At 35.3% G+C, this 19,821-nt stretch overlaps 1 protein-coding gene across 1 annotated transcript in view; it reads left to right on the forward strand.

Moving 5' to 3' along the window:
- Positions 1 to 19,821, forward strand: part of LAMA1 (laminin subunit alpha 1) — a 97,564-nt gene that overhangs the window by 60,093 nt on the left and 17,650 nt on the right. The window contains exons 31-48 of the mRNA XM_085220807.1: positions 958 to 1,044; positions 1,303 to 1,496; positions 2,416 to 2,558; positions 4,848 to 4,946; positions 5,872 to 5,983; positions 6,153 to 6,315; positions 8,943 to 9,153; positions 9,393 to 9,509; positions 9,603 to 9,766; positions 10,869 to 11,007; positions 12,269 to 12,362; positions 13,592 to 13,708; positions 15,331 to 15,513; positions 15,821 to 15,975; positions 17,404 to 17,547; positions 18,334 to 18,467; positions 18,705 to 18,855; positions 19,377 to 19,501. Of these exons, the coding sequence (XP_085076933.1) occupies positions 958 to 1,044; positions 1,303 to 1,496; positions 2,416 to 2,558; positions 4,848 to 4,946; positions 5,872 to 5,983; positions 6,153 to 6,315; positions 8,943 to 9,153; positions 9,393 to 9,509; positions 9,603 to 9,766; positions 10,869 to 11,007; positions 12,269 to 12,362; positions 13,592 to 13,708; positions 15,331 to 15,513; positions 15,821 to 15,975; positions 17,404 to 17,547; positions 18,334 to 18,467; positions 18,705 to 18,855; positions 19,377 to 19,501 (2,532 nt within the window). The remainder of the gene's footprint in view (positions 1 to 957; positions 1,045 to 1,302; positions 1,497 to 2,415; positions 2,559 to 4,847; positions 4,947 to 5,871; positions 5,984 to 6,152; positions 6,316 to 8,942; positions 9,154 to 9,392; positions 9,510 to 9,602; positions 9,767 to 10,868; positions 11,008 to 12,268; positions 12,363 to 13,591; positions 13,709 to 15,330; positions 15,514 to 15,820; positions 15,976 to 17,403; positions 17,548 to 18,333; positions 18,468 to 18,704; positions 18,856 to 19,376; positions 19,502 to 19,821) is intronic.

A 19,821-nucleotide genomic window follows, 5' to 3' on the forward strand; every position in this document is an offset into this window, starting at 1 on the left:
GAGGATTTAAAAGAAAAAGGTTAATGCAATTTTTTTTTGTCTCAGATTTTATAGATAATGGAGTAAGTTGCACTGACATATTTCAGTTTCAAATGTGGGTCTCTTTTTCCTTCTAAAGACAATTCTTCAGTATTTCAGGCCATTTCCAGCCAGTTCAGGAGTTTCTAATGGGATGAATAGTAGGATAAAATCAAGTACTCCTTTGTTGAAATTTTTGTATGTTTGTAGACAAACAGTTATTTTTAAAATCAAAATGTTTTTCAGACTACTTTTCGTCTAAAAGCTTGAAAAGTGCTGTTACTTTTAGATAATTGAGTCAGAGCATGAGTAGGACTACTCTTAAAGTTCTCATGCAGTTATCAGTTAGATAAATATTATATCATGCATTTCCCTCATCTTACTTTCCTCATCTGTAAAGTGGATAAAAAACAATAGTTATAAATGTATGCTGATTTCTTTGGAATATATTTTGCAGAGGGGTGTATTAATACAGAAAGCCTGCAACGTTCTAGATTGCCAGTGTATTTATATGCACAGGACAAAACAGAGCTAGGAAATGGCTCAGACACAGAGGATGTGTTTGAAAGTGAATGATGGACACCAAAACTATCGTTGGAGTAGGAGGTGGCTGACAGCTTCCATTCTGGCACACAAAAAGCTTAACTCCTCAGCTGTTCTGGAGAAGGGGAAGTGAGAAGTCACCAGTATTAGATGACTCAAAATAGATCTCTTTCAATTTGTTTAAGCAGTTGTATCTTTCAAACTAAAAGTTGTAAGATGCTTTAGCATGATATACAGTAAAGGAGTTGCACTGGAGGAAAGCAATCTTTATAAGAAACAAAATAGATATTCTAGCCCATTGCTAGAGGATGCTCAATCTGTAGCTGAATGAGATTCTCTGTCATTGCATGATTTTCTATTTCTGTGCTAGCAGGTATTTGTTTTTCCATCCTCCAGTTTTAGTCCCACTTGTGTCCTGAAAGGCGTCCAGGACTACCACTGTGATGCTTGTCTCCCAGGTTATGAAGGACAGTACTGCGAAAAGTGAGTTGTACACAATGCCTCAATTTTTTCCCCCACATTGCAAGGACAGTTTTGAATAATACAAACCATACCTTTTCTCGGAATAGATTATTCATAAGTAAATACATGGCTACGTGTGGAAGAACTTCATGACTTGTTAGCTACTGTAAAGAAACTGTTAATCAAAACTCACTATCAGTGATTCACAAAGATAAACATAATATCTGGTTTTATGATGAATATCCCCTGATGTTTATTGTCTCATTCCTCCCATTGTAGGTGCTCCCTTGGCTATTATGGTGACCCTCAGCTTCCCGGAGGCAGCTGCCATCTGTGTCGATGCAATCCAAGTGGCTCTGTTCATGTTAATTGTGATCGCGTGACTGGCAAGTGCCTCTGTAAGCAGGGAGTGACAGGACAGCTCTGTGAGGAGTGTGAACCAAGACATCTTCTTCTGGAAGGAGAGTGTGTTTGTAGGTGGCTTTGAAATCATTTACTTCTGGGCTTTGGTTTATTCCATGAGTGTTTTTCTAGTGATTAGTCTATTTTCTCTATAAAAGGCTTGAACTAATCAATACCCAGCGGGGTCCTATCTAAGCTCTACTGTTCTGTGATTCTATTCTAAGAGGAAACTGCAGTACAAAATGTAATATTAGACCAGCAGTTAATTCTGAAATTGGCCAATGCTCGCTATGAGCATATTTAAGTAAAGATAACTTTAATACTTATTTGTTGTTTGTACCATACTTTTATTTATTTGAAAACATTGAATTCCTATGTCTGTTATTCTTTGCCTGTGATATTGCTCTAATAATACTTAATGAATCATCTCATGTGTACAGGCATGCTCTATCAATCATTAGTCATTCCAAGAGAATTGATAGCAGAAAGACCTACTCAGTACAGTAACTGCTTTTACAATGAACTAGGAATATAGACTCATATTTTGCTTTATATAAGAAAATGAGAAATAAATGTACCCACAAGGAATCTATTTCCATTGTGGTGTCTTCATAACCTATCTGGTAGCTGTTAGGGGCATTGCCCTGGCTTTACAGCAATACAACTAAATAGCTGCAATATGTGTATAGTATAACAACAAGCTCAGTAGACAACAAGATCAATAAAGCTTGAATGTGTTCTAACCTAAGGATAGCATGTTTAGAATTGGTCCATTTCTGGGGTGGGCATGGAAGGGCAAGAATACAAGCCTGCATTTTCAAAATTGTGTTCTATCAGTATTAACACAAAAAGTAAGGGCACATGCTGTGTAAATATGTTAAAAAAAAAAAAAAAAAAAAAGCCAAAACAACAACAACCCATAGCAGTATTTGGTTACTTTTTTCAAAAAAATGCTTATGTTACTTTTCCTTTTTGAAATGGTTTGTCTAGCTTGTGATGACAACTGCACAGGAGTTTTGCTAAACAACTTGGATAGTCTCAGTAAAGACATACTTTCATTGAACCTTACTGGTATTGTCCATGTGCCCTCTGGGATACTATCAGAGCTGGAGAATGCAACAAAACATTTAAAGGTAATACAAACATACAAGTAGTAAAAATATTTAGTCACACCTTTAAAGGAAAGCTTGCAGCCACTGACAGTAGTTTAAATGAGGTCCTTCTGAAATTCATGTGCTTACCTGTAAATGACACCAGATTAAGAACATTACAGAAATTAGTCTTAAGCCCTTTAATTGCCAATGTTTCTTTTATTTTGTCGTACTGACATTTAAATAAATGTCGGAATATATTTTGCAATCAGTAGTATAATTATTGAATGTACTATATGTGCATGTTTCATCTGGATTGTGTGGATCCTTAGGACTGGCCTAGACTTACTGAATTTAAAGAGCATAATTTTCAGCAATTATACTGAAGCATCAGACCAAGTCCCTTTCTAGTTCCTTTGAAGAGCTGTCAGAGTCCTGGGGAAGAGTATAACAAACTGCTTATCCATTACACAGGGGTCATTGGATGCAGCTGTTTGCTTTCCTTACAGTTTTCTGACCACGTGCCATCCTCTGTTCTCCATCTTAGGAGACAAAAGCTATTAGAATACTTGTTTTGCATATTTTCAGACTGTTTGTAGAAAGCTGTCCTTCTAGCTCCTGTGCTGCCTTAAACAAATACTAATTTTATTGAACCCTATAGGGTCAATTATTGTTGCAGGTTAAATTCTAGTCATCTCTGTGCAAAGCCAGAGATAAGTAAAAATATTTGTTACTTAATGTAGTAGTTACTTTACTTGACTACTAAAATAAGCATATTTGTTGATAAGTCTGCCCAGTAGTAATTGAGGAAAGACAAGCTCTAAGATAGAATTTAAACTACTGTCTTTGTATTCCACCATATCGCACCACAATCAGAATAACATGAGCCTTCATGTGCTGCTGGATTCTGCAAATGGAGAGTTTGAATTAAAATTTCACCTATTAAAGTGTAAGGCAGACTGAGTTCCAATCCAAGTGCTCACAAATTTAATAATTACAATATCTGAAGGCAAACTGGATTAAATTACATGTTTATGCTTCAACAGAGGTAGTCTTATCCTTTAGTTTTAGTTACTAGTATTTTTGTTATAAAGCTTCAGTTTTGCTTTCCTTCCTTTATGCCATGAAGGCGCAATCATACCAAATGATTGTAATGCTTTAAGGATACAAATGACTTGCTTTCTGTAATTGTTTTGTGTTTGTATAGGAACATTGTCTTCAGGGAGCATAAGCATTATTCAATACATAACATCTATGTAATTATATAGTCAAATTCTTTGTGCAAATGAAGGCAGTGTAAGTTTCTCCTTTAATACATATCTTTTTATGTCAAAATCAAATCTAAACCAGATGTCACTCACTTGGACATGTGATATTTAAGGGATCTAACAATGTACAAAGCTCTTGTGACTATGATGTCCTCTCTTTTTATGTGAAGGCACAGTGTTCTTTGAACAATTTAATCTTGAGGCTAAGTTGGAAGTCTCATAGTTCTTCTGTTTGTAAGAAGGCATTCCTGTGCTTTGTGATAATGAAAGATTTTCTTCCCTCTTTTCTTGTACAAAAGTAAGATCTGTAAAATCCCTGTGTTTATTTATCTGAAATATAGGTCTTTGCTGAAGGACTGTCCCTCCCACTGTAAACCAACTTTTACCCAGACTTGCCCTCCTGTTAAGAGTCCCTTACGTTGTGTTGCATTTGTAGAGAAGTGGTATTCTGTTGCAGGCCTTGAAGGTATCAGTTAGATACAATGGCCTATTTATTGCCATACACAGCAGTTTTGAGCTGGCCTTGAAGCCAAATACAGCCTAAGGGTTCCTCAGGGCAGGGTTGATTGTGTTATTTGAGTGCCAAGATCATGAACTCCTGAGTGCCACACACTGGATTTGACATTGAAACATAGCTCCAGGGCCATCCTTAATATATACACTAGATACAGCTATTTTGATGTGACCAGCTGCTGAAATTGTAGATGTGGTACTGGATGGAAACATTTAATTTGATGGACCTTTGAATTTCTGAAAGTAGATTATTTGGACAGCTCAGACTGTGGAGAAATTGAGAATCGGGAAAGCTGAACATTGATTCCCCTTTATTATTGGATTGAAAGCATGACATAGCGAGATTTGGAGATTTATTTCCTTCTGTCTATAGAAATGATAACTTATTTTCCATCAGCTACATGTATGTAACTGTTCTGTTATCTTATGTGCCTTAGAAAAACATAATTTCAAAAATATAAGTGGTCTAAATAGTTTGCATAGTTATTTTTTCCCAGTAAAATTCTGGACACACAATGGACTCTTTACATTAGTGTGTTGTTTCTTACAGGGTTTTATAGGTCCTAGAGAGGATCCAACGTACTTGTTAGCTACAGCAGAAGAAAGTCTTCTGAGTTTGTCAAGAGACGTTGATCAGTTGCCTGAAGAGGTAGGTGCTGCCTTCTTAATTCCTAGCCATTTGTGGAGAAATCTTTTCAGGCTTCATAGCGTTGAACATACATGCTAGAGTATTGCTTAGAAATTATTTTAAATCTATGGACTTCAGTGAAAGAATTCTGTCTATTCTGTAGTCTTTCTGGGGAGAGGGGTTAACCAGTTTATGGAATTATTCAGCAAGCTACAACATTTTATGATACTGTACGGGTGATTTATATGGTTTCTGTTGAAGTTCCGAAGCTTTTTGTAATATGATCGTTTAAGGCCCTAAAACTGAAGAACTTTTCTTCTCACTGGTTCCAACAAGTGGAGCTTATTTAAAATAGTCACTGTTGAATACTCATCAGAAAGTCTTATATTTACATCACTGTATTTAAAATATTTTCAGCAGAATTGTATCTGTTGAAAAATCCAACATTTATCTTCTTTATTCAGCTTTAACACCAGAAAATTTGTAAATGGAGAGTTTACAATAGTCTTTGGCCATTACATTTCATTTGCTGTTCATATGTACCTATGATTTGTTGAACATGTGCAACTAATTGAACTAGGTGCTTGCCCTAGAAGCCTTGTTATTGCCAAGAGGAATTATCTTAAGGTACAAGAATTGATGTTTACAAGTATGTGGTGTTTACTATACAAAAGTAATAGCTTCGGTAATTATGGTTTTATTAATTGTGAAAATAATTGATAAAACTGTTCTTCACCCATATCAGGGGATGGAACTTTCAAAATAACAATGTTGCAGCATGAAAGCATCACATTTCTGAATCAGCTAGATCTGCCTTGTTAATAAAGTAGTCTCCTCTCTCAAAGTATTTTCACTATTGGAAAAAAATGTAAGAAGATGAGCAATTATCATTAATTAATCAATGTTTTAACAAAATTGTTAAAGCATATCTCTGATTTTATTCTAGTCATCTAGAATTTTGAGAAAAGCTTGGCAGCTTAACACAATGACTCAGGAAACCAGGAGTAAAAGTAAAGAACTGAGTGGATTTATTGAAACAGTACATACAGCCATCAAAGGTATCCTGCTTTTAAGATATTTCCACTTCTTTGCAGAATTTACAAGGGTGTTTCCTTTGTAGCTTTTAAAGAACTGTTTACACAGAACACAGAAGTGCTGCAATTTCTCTAGGAGGTTCACATATTCCTTTATCAATGGTGTGACTAAATCTTTCACTCTCCTATTTAGTACTTGCTGAAGTTGCAGTGTCGCTAAATGAAACACTAGGCCTGGACCTCCCACTGTCAAATGTTACATCTCAGAGCCTGCTGGATGATATTTCAACCCTACTGAATGATCTGCGCAAGAGAGATTTTGTTCGATGGCACTATAATGCTACCAGTGTCCTAAAGTAAGCCTATTCTATTGGGAACTTTGGTTCACATATGTCTGTACTATGCAGTATTGCTTTTTGGAGAGAGATCTGGAGAATCCTTGCTCTGTAGTAATAGACTGTGTTATGGTAACTAGCTCAGATGAGGCTGTTAAAACTCTGCATTTGGAGTTACGTTATTTGAAGATATTTAGGCATCTCGCATGATATCAGTAAAGTCAAATCCCTGTTTGTTTGGATGTGATACAATGATGTATTGCAGTAAGTGGAAAGACTCACTGATTTGATTCAGATTTGGCCCGAATACACATCTTCTTGTGGGTTGGAAACATAGTAAAACAGTCTCAGAGAGTTGCAAGCTCAAGATCTACTGAAAGACGCGGTAAAATATTGTCATTGGAATATGTATCAACTAGATTTGCATATGAAACCAGGGCATTTTATTCAATGTCTGAGTCACTGCTTAAAATTCATTTTCATTGTCTCAATTTGCCTGCATTTAAAGGTTATTTTGAAATAGCTTTTGAATTCATTATTTATGTCATTTTACCAGACTTGCCAACAACTAAAACAACAACTATTCCAACAGCCAGCAACATTTTTTTTCCACCTTCAAAAATATGAAGTATTGCCATAGGCTAGCTCCCACTGACAACTGTAAGAATCACAGAATCATGGGGGTTAAAAGGTACCTCTGGAGACCATCCAATCCCCTGCTAAAGCAAGTTCTCTAGGATAGGTTGCACAGAAAAGTGTCTGTTATAAGAATTGGCTTCAGGAGATTAAAAATTAGCCCAAGAATATTTCTGATAATTTAACTTTTCTTTATTAAATCCTTTAAATTAGGAGTAGAACAGAATGTTTATACTGGTGGAATATCTGATTTTGTTTGCTAGACTCCTGCGCTTTTCTTTGTACCAGGTATTAAATTGTACAGAAGCTAAATGGACATGAAAATGGACTAGAGTGTACTGTTTATTCTTATATTTATTAGGAACTTCAGATAACATTTTGCACTTACAAAAACGTCTCAGTGTTCTGTTGCATACTAAGAAAAGGTTCTGACTTTCAGCATTAGCCTGAGCTGTTACACAAGGCATTTGTAAATTAAGTTTTTCAATTACAGACTGCCAAAATTCCTGAAAGTTCTGTAGCAGATTGAAGGAGAGAGTTAATAAGATTTATTAGATAGTTGCTCTACAGAATTTATCATGCAGTGCAGCTGTAAATTCAAAACTGATTTAAATAAACAGCTTGACAGTGCATTTTTCAGGATGCAGAAGTTACCACATGGCTGATAGTGTACTGATCTTGTGGTGACATATTGTTGAGCAACACTCTAAGTGAAATCTCCAGGAAGTCTCCTCACGTTTTGCTGTGTAAACCACTTGGAATACAATCCTTTTATTGCATAATGAAATAGAAGCCATTACTGCCTTGTAAAATACTTTTGTTCTTGTAACTATTGCAAGTCTTCAGTGACTTCTGAGCTTAAGGACTTGGAACTGTTCTTTTAAGAAATAAATGCAAATACACATCTGCTGTTCGGTGGGAAAAATGGAATGTAACACTGTATATGTATATGTATTCTGCTTTGGATGAGGGTCAAGACCTGTTGAGAGACCTTGAAAGACATAGACCTATTGGAACATGTCCAGAGAAGGGATGCAAAAACAATCCTTGGAATGGAACATCTCTCCTATGAGGATGGGCTGAGAGAGCTGAGGTTGTTCAGCTTGGAGAAGAGAAGGTTGAAATGGTATAATACAGTGGCCTTTCAGTATCTAAAAGGGAGCTGCAGGAAAGAAGAGGACAGACTCTTTAGCAGGGTCTGTGATGACAGAACAAGGGGAAATGGTTTCAAGCTCAAAGAGGGTAGATTTAGGTTAGATATAATTACAGAGAGGCTGGTAAGGCACTGGAAAATGTTGCCCACAGATGTGGTGGATGCCCTGTCCCTGGAGACTTTCAAGGCAAGGCTGGATCAGGCCCTGGGCAACCTGATGTAGCTGTGGTGTCTATGATCATTGCAGGGGAGTTGGACTAGGTGGCCTTCAGAGGTCCCTTCTCACTTTAAGAGTTCTATGATTCTATCAGTATGGCTTCAAATCAGGTTAAAGGGGCAAATATTTATGTGAAAGTGTCATTTATAGAGGTTGCTGTGTGCAGCGTATGTATGCAAAGAGAGACAGAGGAATAGACTTTCAGTGTCATTTTGAGATGATTTTCTTCAGTATTAGAAATGGATTTGCAAATATACCCAGATAGGCCAAAGGATGTGATTTACAACTGACTGATTTGAGGGGAGTGAGGGGGATTTTATATCTTACTGTTTTTAAGGGGCAAGTATAAAGATTGCATTTCAGTGGTCATTTTAGTGATGAATTTTTTATTTTTTTTTTTATTTTGTATTTACACTTTTCTAGTCAACACATGCAAAGCTTGTTAATAGTATTCCTTTCCTTCTCCCCTACATTGTCACTTTTTTGTGTGCTCAGACTGGTAAGTAGGCTGGTGTGTATGCATGCTATTGTATGAGAAATTGTGGACTTCTGTAACAAGGTGCATTTACATTTATTTTGTATGATCCCCATGCCTGTCTCTCCTTTACCATGTGTTTATTTTTCACTTCCTCTCTTTGCCAGAGCTGCAGAAAATTTGTTGCTCCGGGTTCAGAAAGACTATCTTAAACCCCAGCAGGAGCTTGCTGAGCTGAAAAAAGATGCAAGCCAGCTCTTATCAAAGCACAACAGCAAACTGCAAGATGCCCAGGATCTGGTGAACGATGCACTTGCTGACATCAGTGAGACGAATCGCTTGTTTCCTCTTATCTCTAGCAACCTGGCAGAGTTAAATGTAAGACTGGATGATCTGTGTTGTTATGTAATAAATATGAAATATGAAATTTTGTTTATATGTCGATTTTAGCCTTGCAGAAAGCTGTACACATTTAAGCGTCTTAATATATGAAATATATAGTATCTTGAAAACTCAAAGGAAATCAGATTGTTGTTTGAAAACAAAAATAATGATTATCTAATATATGCACTAGTTAACTTACAGGTCAATACTAAAAACAATGATTTTTGCTATAGGAAAAAAAGCTGAGTATAAAGGAAAATAAAGAAGTCTCAACCATGCTTATTAAAGAAGGAAAATTCCTAGTGAATGTTGCTGCTGCTCTTTCCCAAGATGTAAAGAACTCTACATCAGTAAGTTCTTAAGTTATAACATCCTGTTTGATACTGTCAAGTGGATTTCGCTATTGGTGGGGAAGAAACAAAGGAAATCCTTTTGTTGTGCAGAACATGGAGGTCCACCAGGATGAGCTACTCCAATGGAATACCAACTTGAGACACCATGTGGATGAGCTGGTGATGCAGATGTCTGTGAGAGGAGTGCTTGACCTGGTATACAGAGCTGAGGATCATGCTGCTCAGTTCCAAAGACTTGCAGATGCACTGGAGAGGTAAGAAACTCAAGAAAGTTGAAACTGAGAGAGGCATCATTTATAATTCTGCCACATTTAATTTAAATAAGTAGTAGTAGTAGTAGCTTAATCCACTAAGCGAAAGCAATCCATTTTTATTCTCTATTTCTTTTCAGTTATTTTTTGCCTTTAATGTAGCGTAGAGTATCTTTATTAAATGGTATTGAGGGGGTTGATTAGTCTTGAATTTCATGTGGTTGACTTGCACAATAACTGGTGAGTTATTAAGTGCCCTGTGAATGTATCATAGTATGACTTGAAAAGCTTGTGTTCTGTGTATGAATACTTCTTTGACTATATATCTCTGAATCTCATTAAGAAGCTATTTTTGCTATGCCTTCATCATTGTTGTTTTCAAAGCATCTTGCAGAAATGAGTGGGTTGCAATTCCAAATGTACTCAAATGCACTCTTAGAGTTTTCAAGTCATTTATTTCATTGGAAATACTCTGTCACAGGAATACTTCTAGGACTGTTGCTCATTTGTCTTATTATAAAATCAGCAGAGTTGTGTTTTAAAGTTTAAATTTGATTAGATTGAAAAATTTATGCATATTTTAAGCTTGAGAACAGAAAATTTTACTTTGAGTCATCTCGAGTAACTCTGCTGGTTTTACTGCAGCCAGACAAATTAAATAAAACGAAATTTGATGTGGAGTAGTGTTCAGATACTCATATTTCCACCTAGGTTCTGCATTTCTCTGTGTTGCTTTTGAGCTCCAGGTAGGAACATGTTTATGTTCTGTTATGTTTACGTGATCTGATTTGCTTATTCTTCATGGAAAATATTATCTGTGGCTAAACTGATACATAAATTGAAAAACTAACCATCATCAACAACAAAAAAATTAAATATTTTGAGTTTTCTGGTGATTTGGAATTTTATTCAGTTCACAATAAAGGACTGAAAGCCCTTTTTTGCAGCCCTTGGGAAAGATGCAATCTTTTTTTCAGAGTGCATCATGAATTCTAGAAGGTTATTGTGATGGTGTAATATGCACATGTAACAGCACATGGAACTTATTGCTTGATTATATTGCTTGTTTCACAAAAATAGTATTATTTGTTAATTTTTTACTTAGTGGCCTCTCAAAAGTAAAAGATGTGACTTTGAATGCAACAGCTGCTGTCTATACCCACTCCAATGTTAAAAATGTGATTGAAAAGACAGAGAGTTTGGCAGATGATGCATCAAGGGTTGTGAATGGCCCTTTGGATTTAGTAAGTATTGATATTAGCATCTTCACTTCCTTATCTTTCTCATTTTGGAATATTTGTTCTGTAGGTGTTTTCACTTGCTGGAGTCTGGATCATCTTGATGGAGGCAGCCTGTCCTGCCTGCTGATATATAGTGTATCCTGAATCTGTGCTCTAAGGCAGTAAGGATACCGGATTTCATGTTCTGTTTGTCTCGATTTCCTCTTTACCTCTCTTGTTTTTATACATGTGATGTACATTTAGCTGGACTGGATATGATTCTGTTTGTCTTTGTCATCAATCATCTGACTTGCATTTCATAGAATCATAAAATGATTTGGTTTGGAAGGGACCTTTAAGATTATCTACTTCTAACCCCTCTGCTATAGGCAGGGGCATCTCCCACTAGAGGACACTTCCAAAAGAAGTGTGTCATTTCTGTATGACTTAAACTCCCTGTCCTTGGTGTGCTCCCTTTTACCTTTAGAGTTATTTAGAGTCTTCTATTCAACTTGTCCCTATTCCACTTCTAAGTATTCACAACCTCAACTATTTTGCTTAGTTGAGAGCATTCAGTAACAAAATGTATTTTATATCACATCTTCCGTTCTCCTGCCTTGCAAAATTATCAGGTTGTTATTATAACGCTAGATTACAAAAACATGATCAGTTAGTTACCTAACATGTTACTGTACATGTTTCCCTCCTTTTATCTCTGCATTTTTTTGTGATTAAATGATTATGATTAAACCCAAGGAAAGAATTGGCTATGTTTTACATTTGTCATTACAGTATTGCCGGAGAGACAAATACATGATATTGCATTCCCATGATAGTGATCAAAATAGTCAGAATTATGTGTTTGTTTATTATTTTATCACAAGCTGTCATATACACAGCATGAGTCCTCTTAAGCATTTTTCCAGATTTTCCAGATGGATAAGCGGATTAAAACAACGCTTTAAGACCGGAATTTTGAAATATCTTAAAAGGGCTTAGTGCTGAGAATTTGGCTTTAGAACTGGAACTAAACTAGAAATGTTCCAAAAGGTAACAGTAATCAGTAGCACTGTTCAGACTGGAATTTGGCAGGTTTTATTTCAGTGTCATGCTCTTGAGCAAAACATTACAACTTTTTTATTTATTCTTAGCAAGGTAATAAATAGAATATTATAGACGTGGTGAGACTGTTCAGTAACTTACATTAGATGTCCATAGGCATGTCAGTGTCTTCAGTTGAACTTCTGTCAATGAATGTCTGCCTTTTTTTTTTTTTTTTCTTCAGCCAGATGAATCTCTCAGTCTTCTTAGCAAAGACACTCTGCAGCTTAGCTCCAAAGTTCAGAATGAAGCTAAAAATCTGAAGAGAAAAAGTAACGGTTAGTTCTATAGAGTTCACATTTACTGCTTCTCTTTCCTTTTCCACAGCCTGTCCTGTGGTAGATTCTTTTTTTTTTTTTTTTTTTTTTTTTCAAATGACCTTAAACTAAAGCACAATATTGTATATAAATACGCATACATTTTTGTACTATTGAAATTAATGTTGTACTCAGAACTCATATATTTTACATTTTTTGGTAAGAATATAATTTTGTTTGGTAAACATTTAAAAATTTGATCTTTACTATACCTACTTTGTCTCCAAGTAGTGCTGTCTTTAGATGTCTGTTTTTCTGAATGCTGTGAATGAAGGCAGTAGGGATTGCACAGCAGGTGAAGTACAAACATATTTCTTGAAGAAATACATTCATTCAGTTTAATTTAATAAATCATGGATTACACAGTTCTGTAGGGTGATGTTCTTAAATCATAATCATTTTTTTCCTATTCCTTCTATGTACTTGAAATACAATAACAAGCTGGATTATTTCTTTCTGTTTGTAAAAAGTGCCTTTTGGATCAGAGTCCCTCTATAAATTACGATATCCTTTTAATTTGTTATCACTCCAAAAAGTTCAGCAAAGCTTTTGAACCTGCACCATGGAAGTGCAAAACGTTTTGAACACAGACTTTGTTTAGGTGCAGAGTCTGACCCTAAGGGAAGTTTTGAACAAAATTGGACAGAACGTGAATGGTTCACAGAGATAAACTGTAACCATAAAATGACCTTTGCTCTTGATATCTAAAGTTTTACACAGATATATACATCTTACATAATTCAGATTAACTGAATGCACACTTTTTTTTGTTCTGTATACTTTTATTTTTAGTGACGGAATTCCACAAACATCTCAAAAATAATTAAAAGAAAAATTACCTTGAATGGTTCCTGTTGTATTTCAAGAAAAATGTTAAGAACATAATAGAAATTATAAGGGTTCACCATCTTTGAATAATTTTAATTTATAACTCTGTCCTGACTATATTTCTGGTTTGAATTTGCCAGAAAGGATAACTTTGCATGATACAGTGCCCACAGGAGCTTATCTGAGCTTACTGCATTCAGTTCACATTTCTGTTTTTAAAATGCATTTTTTTGTTAAAGAAGATAAAAAAGTTCCATGTGCTTACATAAGTGAATGTTTATTATCTCTGTATGTAGGACTCACGTGGATTGTATCTTTGTTTTTTTAGTGCACAGAAAAATCACAGTTATTTCTTCCAACAGGCCTTTTATCTGAATTGAATGGATTGAGCAAAAAAGTAGAAAAGATTCAGGAAAGTACCGTTAAAATTGTCAACCAGCTTAATGATTCCCTGTTGGCACTGAAAGCGTTGCCTAATGGTAAGTGAAACCAGTACTTATATACTCCTTATTGCAGAACATTCTAGTACAATCATAATACAGTCTTGTTTATCATCTGATGGGAGAGACATAAACAATAAACTAGACCGGAGACTCTTTTAGCTAACAAAGAATGTTTTCTGTTTTTTAGTAAGCCTCTAAAGCATAACTGAGTTTTGATATAAGGCCCATAGTCTGATTCTCATTTTACCCTGCTGTAAATCAGATGGGGATCTGAAAGCAATGGAATTACACTGGTATGAGAAGAGAATGAAGTCCTAGTATATTTAACTGCACATGGGGAGAAACTCTTAGATGAACCTGTGAGGTTTTTCTTTCTTTCAATAGTTTGTTTCAAAATTGTTTGTATTGTACTATGAAACTTATCTGTATCTAAATGTTTTCTTATTGTAAATGCTGACTTCATTTACCGAATTAAATGTCCTTTCTGTGTATTTCCAAAACAAAACAAATCCTTTAAAAAAACAAAACAATATTTTGAATAAAGGAAAGACCTAGAGTTTGTAGAATTTAATAGAAAAAACATCTTTTGTATTGTGAAGAGAGGAGGATATGATATACTTTATCAACTGTATTTGTTGTTTAAAAAGTAGAAGAAACTTTGTAAAGGCCTCCTGCATTGGTTTTATTCTATGACCAGATTAGAACATTAAGAACTAAAATACCTATTTTGTAGTTCAAGCTCTTAACTCGCGTTAAAGAATGATAAAATTACGCTGGGTATTATTTGCAGGATGCTATGTGACGTAAAGCCAAACACTGTCAATTAAAGTATCGTTTAAAATTTTAGGATGGGTCTCCTTAACTCACAGGTTAACATTGTTCAATTTCAGGTTTGAGTTATTTCTTGAAATAGTCCATTTTTTATCTGGACAGAGATTAATGGATGGTGGTGTTGTCCTCTGCCTTGGGTCCCTGCAGACCTAAACACACTCTTCTGTGACAGTTGAGTCCCAGTATTCCTGGCATAGGGAGTGTAAGGGACAGGCTGAGAATGGGAGCAATGTGCTTGCTGTATACATGCTCATGGCCCAAAGCAGAATGTAACAGACCTGCCTGTTTTGTTGTACATTCTATTATTTATATACGTATGTATTGTTTATATATGTATATATATGTGTATATTACTATTGTGTCTGCACACCACACTGATAATTATATCCATTTCTATATCACCTGTCTGCACGCTACATTGATAATTATATCCATTTCTATATCACCAGCTTGCAAACATTTACTGTGTTTTTAGATCAGGGCCATAGCTATGTCCATTTCTCAGCTTGCTAACTGAGTAAGAGGAGTTGCAGCAACCTACTCCAGCACCCCAGTTTCACAGAAGTTAAAATTCCTACACTGTGAACCATGGGGCATTCAACAGCTAGGCAAAGTTAGATCATGGTCAATCTTGGTTTGGAGCTCCCCTCACAGACTGAATATACAAAGAGCTGGAAACATAACTCTTAGTATGAAAGGAATGCAACTGGCAGCATTTCTAATATTCTGATTATGTAAATAAATGTGTTGTTATTAAACAGGTCAAGCATTTATTACTCTGTGAAAGCTGTGACTTTTTTAATCTGTGAACTGCCACTGTGTTTCAGGTACAAGGAAATACATGCTGGAGGTGAAAGAGCTGGCTGTGTCTGCAAACGTCAGCACTATGGTGGGTTTAAACCACTTTGGAGATTTCAGTCAAAAGCTGCTGAATGCTTCATCTACATTGTCCCAAGTTAATGGCACATTGAGGAAAACCAGTGAGCTTATAATTGATTCATCAAAAGCTGGTAGGTTTACTGCTTCATTGCTCTCCAGAAATGTCACTGCTTGCAAAAGTAATACTAATATTCAAGTTTAATAGGCATTAAATATAAATCTGATAGACTGAAATATTCCTCCTAATTCAATAAGAATGTGCTTACTTTTCAGTAGTTCACTAGAGGAGTCTCATGGAATGCCTTTAAGTATGCGTGTTCTTTACTGATGTTTAAAATTGCCAAAAAGAAAAAAAAAGATCAGAAACAGGCCCCCTTGTTTAAGTATTTTAGTGTTTCTTTTCCAATCTACCTCAATATTCCATTTATGTTTTGGTAGCAATCACAGCTGAAAAACAAGTTAAAGAAGTTGAAGCACAAGCGAGACTTTTACTTGATAGGCTGAAACCTCTGAAAACACTAGAAGAGAATCTGAGCAGAAATTTGTCTGAAATTAAAGAGCTCATCAGTCAAGCCCGGAAACAAGCAGCATCTGTGAGTACCATCACTGCAGATTTAACTGGCTTCACTTTCACCTTTAACACAGAAAGTTGTTTGAGATTAAGAACATAATATTTACCTTGAAGGTTACTTGGTTGTTCTGGGATCTCACTGAAATTGTAGAGCACTGACTGATACTAAAATAATTACTTGCAGGGCTGTTGGTGTATTTTATAGTTTTAGCTTCTTGTTTCCTCTATCACTTGTGAGTTTTTCTGAACAACAAGCAGTATCTTATTATTTTTAATATTTTTATTATTATTTTTTTCTATTTCCTTTTGTTTCTTATTAAAATAATGGAATGAGAAGTGTTAGAAATCATTCATGGAGATACTTAATGAGCAGGAGACAGGTGAAAAGATGGAGCTGCCATGTGTTTAGGACAAGATGTTAATTTCTAGTCTTATTTTAGAGACTGATGTGAGAAGCTTCCATGCATCGTCAAGTATAATTACAATTTTTTTAGTAAGAATGTGGATTCTGTCTAAATTTGCCATGTATCCCCTACCATGTTGTCGTCTTTGCAAGAAGTTGCTGTGCATCCAGAATACTTGGAGACAAATAACATTAATTTTTTAAAGATCTGCTTCCCCCTTAAAAACAATGAAAGTAAATCAACTGTACTATAGACCTCAGTGAAATGTGAGAAAGATATAAAATTGACTTCGCACTCAGTAACTTCTAGTATGTCTTTGACTTTAATGTGCTCATATTCTGTAAGTTTTAGGGAAGTTTTTTTTTTAAAAAAACCCTCTTTCAGTTCTTTCTGAAATCTTAATTTTATGGTTATTGTATCCTTGTTACTGTCTGTTGAAGCTTAATGAATCCAGTGTAGAACAGAGGGAGCATTGTAAACTACAGAGGTTCCTAGAAGGATGAAAAGAAATAAAGCAAAATTTTCTTTACATTTTTGAGAGTTGATGTTTTATGGGTATCTTTTGTTTTCTAAGTTAAAGTTCACTAAACAAAAGAAACTTTATATATCCATCTCACACATCTGCACACACGTGCACTATGTATTTAGTTACTACAGGTGTGTTCAATGGGTTGGATGAAATTGAGGCTTCTCTGTTGTTACATGGTGTGTCTTTATAATCTGATATTATTACAGTGGCTTTTACTCATATGTGGGCTTTTGACACAAGATTTATTGTTATTTTCTCTGGTATTTTGGATAGCTTTGTCTAATGCCCTCAATTTTTGTAATTGGATAAGTGAATTTATTTCTTCTCCATTTCTGTATCTTTTTTTGCTGAGAGATTAAGAGATTAAGATCTAACCCCTGTAACAATACTTCGGTCACATAGAAGTATCTGAAGAAATCTTTTGCACTGGTTGTTGAGAAACTAAGTACATCTTCTAGAAACATACACTCTGTACACTGAAGCTTGTTTAGATTCCATTTCATCTTTTCACCCCCAGATTAAAGTTGCAGTATCAGCAGACAGAGATTGTGTTCGTGCCTACCAACCCCAGATTTCATCTACAAATTACAACTCTTTAACCCTTAATGTGAAAACTACTGAACCGGATAACCTCCTTTTCTACCTGGGTAGCAATGGAAAAGTAAGTTTCCTGTATGCGTTCACTGAAGTTGATGGTAGTCAAATACTTGAATGGCTGTATGTGGTTTTTTTTTTCTACTTGACTTCAAACTAAGTACCCAAATGAGGCTTTAGATGGTTCCACAGAGATCCTCAAAGGTAGAGAATAAAAACATCTGATTTGTTATCTTGCTTCTTAGGCATGCAAGGAATCTCTACTTTCCTTTTCCCATTCTGTACTTTAACTCATGGAGCATAACACTGTGTGATGCTTTTATAGAGCGTGCTGGAGTACGTCAAGCATTTTGACTGTTATCATAAAGAAAGAATTTGACTTTGGCCCTTATGCTTCCACACAGATAAAGGAACATGGTAGTGGAGTGTCACATTGCCTCCCTCTTCCTTCCCTCTATACTTCTAATAGATACACAGCTGTGTACAGTGCACGTGTTAATACTTTTTCACAGACTGTTAATACTTTTTCAAACTGATAGGTAGGTCTGTTTGCATGTATTTATACATGTCTACAGATGTGTGTGGAAACACTGTATCACATCTTGATATGTCTATAAGAAAGATATTCAGTTAGCTATATATGAGCTGATTTTTTTTTTTTATTTCATTACATGTTTTTCTTTCACTCATCTTCTTTTGCTAAAACTATTCACTAGGGATTTCACTAAAAGTAACTCCAGTGATTTAGGAACGGGAATTTAGTAAGATTCTAGAAGTTACATGTTAAAATTAAATGCACTAAACAGAAACGTGTTCAATGTGATGTATTAAAATAAGGGCTGTTTTTTTTCAGACAGACTTCCTTGCTGTGGAGATGCGGCGTGGTAAGGTAGCTCTTCTTTGGGATTTGGGCTCAGGATCAACAAGAGTAGAATATCCTGATTTTCAAATTGACAACAACAAATGGCACAGAATACATGCAACCAGGTAGTTAAAATGTAAATTGTATAAATACTGAAGGTCTAAAGGGGCAATCAGAAATAAGTTCAGTGGAAACTGAATGTCTTTTTAAAATAAATCACTGTATTTTAGAAGCATCATAAGCCACACAAACTATCTGGTGAGTTTTTCAGTGACAAGATGTTTGTTATTCTTAAAAAGTTGGTAGAATGCATTGATTAAGCTGGATGATTTCTAAAGCCATTTATTATTTGTAATTGATAGGTTTGGAAAAACAGGTACACTCAGCATAGAGGAAATGAACTCCAATCAGAAGTCTTCACCTAAATCTGCAACCTCTCCAGGGACAGCTAGCATACTAGATGCTAACAAATCAACACTAATGTTTATCGGAGGACTTGGAGGGCAAATTAAGGTTAAATTCTACTGTTGGCATTCTGTGAAATGTTTTTATCATGTTTGAAGTGCACCTTTCATTTAGTAATAATTGCATAAATTGGCTACGTCATAAAGAATTGACAGGCAAACTAAACATAAGGCAAAGATGCCATAACAATATTCTTTAGTAATCTGAAGTTAATTTTGCCTGGGAATTTTTACCTAAATTGTTCATCAGGGCAGGCAGTGTGTACATATATGATGCATAGATATTGCACATTGAATTTTTTTTGGTTCGTTCTTCTATGGCTTGTTTTAGATTGCCATTTTTTATGCAATAAAGATTGTAAGTAGTTCAAGGCTGTAGTTACTTACTTGCTGCAGAACAGATCTATTATGATTTAAATAGTAGTTGTTTCCAATTATGCTAAAATACGTTCTTTTATGACTTATATCTAACAAATTTAGAGTTGAATGGAAAAAAACCTAAAATTTACCTGTTTAATTTTCAGGATACTTAACATTAGTTGTATTCATGAAGTATTTCTTTTTTTGCAGAAGTCACCTGCTGTTAAAGTAACACATTTTAAAGGGTGCATGGGAGAAGCATCTCTGAATGGAAAATCTATCGGTCTTTGGAACTACATAGAAAGGGAGGGCAAGTGCAGTGGATGTTTTGGAAGGTATTTTTGTCTTGCTCTTTTCTTTTTAAATATATTTTGTCTTTTATATGTATAACATATATTTCTGTTCCAGATAAAAATGGTGAACTCAAACAAAAAGTGCAGTGTTATATTGATCATTAACTTACAATTCTGTAATGTTAATCTGGATGTGTCAGTAGTGTCAAATAATTTAACTGCATGAAATTTTATTGGTTATTAATGCCTACTTTTTCAGAAAAGTTCTATGGCTGAGGTCTGCTCTGTGCAGTAAAAGTTGGGAACTGCCTGTAAACCAAAGCGTTCTGAAATATTTGCTTTCCAGTAATGCAGAGTGAAAG

Source organism: Meleagris gallopavo, chromosome 3 (assembly GCF_905368555.1).
Source record: "Meleagris gallopavo chromosome 3, MGAL_WU_HG_1.1, whole genome shotgun sequence".
Classification (NCBI taxonomy): domain Eukaryota; kingdom Metazoa; phylum Chordata; class Aves; order Galliformes; family Phasianidae; genus Meleagris; species Meleagris gallopavo.